At 39.3% G+C, this 5234-nt stretch overlaps 1 protein-coding gene across 1 annotated transcript; it reads left to right on the top strand.

Moving 5' to 3' along the window:
- Positions 1 to 263: 263 nt before the first annotated feature.
- On the top strand, positions 264 to 1316 carry LOC113176212 (melanoma-associated antigen B10-like). The gene has a single exon (XM_026380639.1). The coding sequence runs from the start codon at positions 264 to 266 to the stop codon at positions 1314 to 1316; it is 1053 nt and encodes a 350-aa protein (XP_026236424.1).
- The last annotated feature ends 3918 nt before the right edge of the window (positions 1317 to 5234 follow it).

The raw sequence follows: 5234 nt of genomic DNA, 5'->3' as shown, positions 1-5234 counted from the left end.
AGCTCCAGTAAGCTCCAGGCAGATCTGGCATCTAATAACCAAAAGCATACCTTAATTATTTCCACAGAATCCTAAGGGGACAGAAAGGTCACAGAATAGGCACATTGTGAGTTTCTAGAACAGTGATTTCAAGGAAAACTGCAGAAATAGTCTTCAGTAAAGCCAAGGAGTTGTCTCCTAGTTGAAGTGGCCCAACGATTTCACTCTCTTTTGTTGTTTGCAGAATACCTGTCTCTCTCCCTACTGCCCGGTCTAAATCCATAATGCCTCGAGGTCAGAAGAGTAAGCTCCGTGCTCGTGAGAAACGCCGTCAGGCCCAGACCCAAGAACAGCCATTAGGTCTGGAGGGTGCTCAGGCCACTGCAAGAGCAGGTGGAGAGTTTCACTCCTCTTCCTCCTCTCGTTCCAAGAGTAATCCTCGGAGTTCAGCTGCTGCTAGAACAACTAGCAATCCTCAAGGGTCTTGGAGAGCTGCACCCACCACCACTACTTCTGCTGTTGTTTCATACAGAAGATCTAATGGAAGTGGGAACAACCAAGTGGAGGAAAGGCCAAGCTCTTCTCAAGCCCAGCTTGCCACTGGGCACCTGTCCAGAGGCCGTCTAGATGAGAAGGTAGTTATATTGGTGCATTACCTGCTGTACAAGTATCAAATGAAGGAGCCCATTACAAAGGCAGAAATGCTGAGAAACATAATCCAAATGCACAAGAGCCACTTCCTTGAGATCCTGAGGAAAGCTTCTGAGCACTTGGAACTGGTCTTTGGCCTAGATATCAAGGAAATGGATTCCAACAAGCATATCTATATCCTCATCAATAAACTGGAACTAAGCTATGATGCAAGGCTGAGTGACGATGGAGGTGTGCCCAAGACTGGCCTTCTGATGACTATCCTGGGTGTGATCTTCACAAAGGGAAACAGTGCCACTGAGGAGCAAGTCTGGCAAATCTTGAATGCAATGGGCTTATACAGTGGTAGAGAGCACTTTATTTTTGGCGAGCCCAGGAAGCTTATCACCAAAGATTTAGTGAAAGAAAAGTACCTGGAATATCAGCAGGTGCCCGACAGTGATCCTCCGCGCTATGAATTCCTGTGGGGCCCAAGAGCCTATGCAGAAACCAGTAAGATGAAAGTCCTAGAGTTTTTAGCCAAAGTCCATGATACCATCCCAAGTGCCTACCCAACCTGGTATGAGGAAGCATTGAGAGATGAGGAAGCAAGAGCCCAAGCCAGAGCTGCAGCAAGGGCTCACATACGTGCCATAGTTAGTGCAAGATCCAGGGCCCTGTCCAGTTATTCCTCCCGCCCCAAGTAATTTCTCAGTCATTTACCACATTGTGGTCAAAAAGTCCACAATCTACATAGTGGAAGGTCAAAGGTGGGTCTGGAGACAATACAATGTGTAAAAATGTTATTTTCCTGTTCTGTGTTCCTCAACAAGTTTTCAAAAATATTATTCTTGTCATCAGAAGGTTAAAGTACCTTCATATGTAAACTTATGAATGACATTGCTCAAACATTTATTGCTGTGAATGGAATTGAGTAAGAGGGTTTTTTCTTTTGTAAAACAAATTAGGAAAATTTCCATCATATTTATTCATTTAGGACATGACAGCATGGCAGTAAATTACGCATTTCCTAAGAATGTGAAAAAACTCAGAATCGTAAAAGTTGATGTCAAGAAATAGAAAAAAAATAAAAGATCATAAATGGTCTCACTTATCACTGTAATTGTTGTTTTGTACCAGATTATGTTTACTTTATTGAAGAATGTAAAATAATAATACATTAGAACTCTTTCTTAGGGGCTTATATTTTTCTCAAGAAATAATTGAGAATTTACTCTTTGGGAGGCTTGTTTTCATACCTGAAATGCTAAGATGAAGAGGAATCATCCCTGTACTTATAAATTTAAAGACTTGGAGCAGCCATGATTAAAGGAAAATGGTGAATGTCTCACTTCAGATTGCTTGAACAACAACCATTTATTTCTCAGAGTTCCAGAGACTGGAAGTCTGAGATCATATTGCAGGTCAGATTCTTGGTGAAAGTTCTCTTCCTGCTTCACAGTTTACTTATTGTATCCTCACATAGTGGAGAAAGAGAACTCTGGTGTCCTTATTCCATTAACAGAAATTTATTTCTCACAATTTTGAAGGCTGCAGAATCCAAAATCAAAGTACTTACAGATACAGTGTTTGATGCATTGACCACAGTCTTTTTAATGTTTCCTCACATAGAAGAAAGGGTGGGGGATCTCTCTGGGATCTTTATCATAAGAGCACTATCTCAGTTATGAGGGTTCCCCCTTATAACCTAATTACCTCCTAAAGGCCCCACTTCCAGATACCATCACATTGGGGATATAAAATTCAATGTATGATTTTTTTTGGGGGGGGGCAAACATTTTGTCCATAGCTATGAGAATCTTCTAACCAAAAGGGCAAAAATCAAAAGAAGGTGGGGTTTTCAATATACATGCCATATGGCAAGGATTTGGTACCTTGAGGAATTGCAAGTCTTTCAGTGTGAAATAATTTTAACTTAAACAGAGTGGTGGGACAGATTAGCCTGTGGAAGTAGTGGGCAGGGGCCCAAACCTCAGATGGTGCGTTCCAGTGTCGAGAGACTAAAGTCTAGAATGGAAAACTGCTTTTACAAGACACTTTTATATCATGAATAAAGGGGAGATAAATCTCTGCCTGGGGAAGGAGTGTAAGATGTCCCATAGTCTGGTCTCCATGTAAGTGTATAAACGATGATTTGTGCACATCAGCACAAGGGAGTGTCTGAGAAAAAATGGTAATATTCATATGAGATGGAATGCTTAGAAGCCACTGTGCTGGCATGGCAGTCTTCACATTAGGACCAGGCACTGTACCAGTTTCCTTTCATAAATACATTTCAATATTCCTCATTCACAAAGAAAACATGAGAAAGGGAGCAGCAGATTATCAAGCCCACTTAGAAGACAAAGAATCAGGCTCATGGAACTCATCTAGAATTCATATTGTTCTCACTCCTCCTTGCCTAGGCCAACCTTAAGCCTCTTAATTCATTTCTTAGTACTCCACAATATCTCCTAGGAAATTAAAAGAAGACCTGAGGGAGCAATGAACTGAACACAGTTGTAATAAATAAAAGAGAAAATGAGAATTAAACATCATTTGAAGAGTGCCTATGGGCATCATTTGCCTAGCATTCACCTGTCCCTCCAGTCCTCTTGTAGAGTTGACTCTGTCCAGGCATGGCACATGGGACCAGGCCTAGAAAAAGAATTACATTGCTCTTCCCCTGAGTCAGCGAAGTGGGTCCTCATGGCCATATATGCATCGTGACCTGACACCAAGTTCTGCCCTACTTCTTTCCACGGATGCTGTATCTGCACTATGTCAAAAGAAAGCTTGACCCTCACTTAGAGCATCCTGACTCCCTACAAATGTCCCCTGTTTTTCACTTCACTTATAGAGGAATCCCTCCCAAAACAAGAGCCCCTTTCACACAATTATTTACTTTAGCAGTGAAATTTAAGCATCTGTTTTTTGTTCTAGATGTTTCTACCCCACTCTCAAAGGATTTTTTCCTCAAAATTGTCTGTGGGTAGAGCCAAATTTAACATAGAGTCAACTGATTCTTGGGATGTTAACTATGAAGTTAGAGACTTTAGAAGGCAAATAACATTAATTAGAAAGAAGAAATTAATCTGGAGACTTATTTGAAACTAGCTTTTAAATCCATTCATCACTGAGTACACTTAAGTGGTCAAGAACATAAACTTCTCTTATAATCAGCAAATGAGAAAGGATCAAGGAAGTCATTATGCAGCAACCAACCATCTACAGAGTTTGGATTCTAACAAATCCTGTAGTACCTCAAGGAGAATGTAGTTGATTTCTATGGCTGCAATAACACATTTCTGCAAATCCACATTTTACAACAAAACATACTTCTGATCTCACATATGTGAATTAAAAAATACAGGATGTCTCTACTATATTCTTGCTGTGGCTTATCACAGGCCTATTCAAAGCTATGAGAGCCTGGACTCATTACTAGGCTTTGGGAAGAACCTCCTAAACTGACTCAGGTTATTGGAGGTTTTGGTCCTCTTGCGGATATAAGATTAAATTTCTGTTTCTTGGCTGAATTCAGCTGGCCCAACCAGAATTCCTCAAGACATCACCCTATTTCTTGTTTATGGGCCCACTCATCTTGAATCAGCAATTGCAATTTCAATATTTCTCACACTTGGAGTCTTCTGACCTTCCTCCTCTGCTGCATATCTTTTCTGCCTTCAACCACAGAAAGATCTTTGCTTATAAGCCTCATGTCATTATATTTAGCCCACCCCAGTAATCCAGTATAATTTCCCTATTTTATTATTGGTTTTATATCCTTAATAAACCTACGAAGTGCCTTTGACCATGTAGCATAACATTTTCAGGTCTCAAAGATAAGTACATGGACATCATTTTCTAGCAATTATTTAGTCTACCACCAATGTTGAAAATGCTCCTAGCATGCTAGCCTTTATGAAAAATGTAAAAATAATTCCCATGTTTCAGATGACTTGTTTGTATCTACTCCAGGGGCAAATCCTGTTTTTCCAATATGTGTATAGATAACTGTATAAATAAATGTTCAGGCATATTCATCAAGAGGGGGTAGCAGACACTCACTAGTTATGATTTTGGTCATTTAATGAAAAGAAGAAGAAAATTCCATGTATTAAGATGATTGTAAAGATAAGTATGAAAAGTTTTACTGACTCAAGAATGTAAACCCCAAGTGCTGATATTCATAAAGGATCATTTAGAAAATTTGTATCATATATGAAAACACTTGCACCAGAAAAATTTGGTGAGTTGCAAGCCAACTTTGGCACTCTCAGAAACCTCTCAGACAATGAGGGGGCTTCTGTCATGCAAATTGTAAAATTCACATCATACAGTGAATTTCCCACCATAGTGTACATCCACAAGACTGGGGTCCTAATTAGAATAAGATATACTCCATTCTCATATAATTATATATATATATATATATATATATATATATATATATGTGTGTGTGTGTGTGTGTGTGTGTGTGTGTGTGTGTGTGTGTATTCTACTGTCATGTATAACTAAAAAAAACAATAAAAATAAATAAAGTTATTTAAAGAATTTCTTTTAAAAAGTTGCATCATACGGATCACCTACTATATAACTGTTTATGCAAAATTTGCAAGTGC

This window comes from Urocitellus parryii, chromosome X (genome assembly GCF_045843805.1).
Source record: "Urocitellus parryii isolate mUroPar1 chromosome X, mUroPar1.hap1, whole genome shotgun sequence".
NCBI classification, from domain to species: Eukaryota; Metazoa; Chordata; class Mammalia; order Rodentia; family Sciuridae; genus Urocitellus; species Urocitellus parryii.
Note: the sequence above shows the minus strand (reverse complement) of the source record. Positions and strands in the feature narration are given on the sequence as shown.

Excerpts from the sequence above, each read along its gene's own strand:
- LOC113176212 (XM_026380639.1), top strand. The coding sequence starts at position 264 with ATGCCTCGAGGTCAGAAGAGTAAGCTCCGTGCTCGTGAGAAACGCCGT.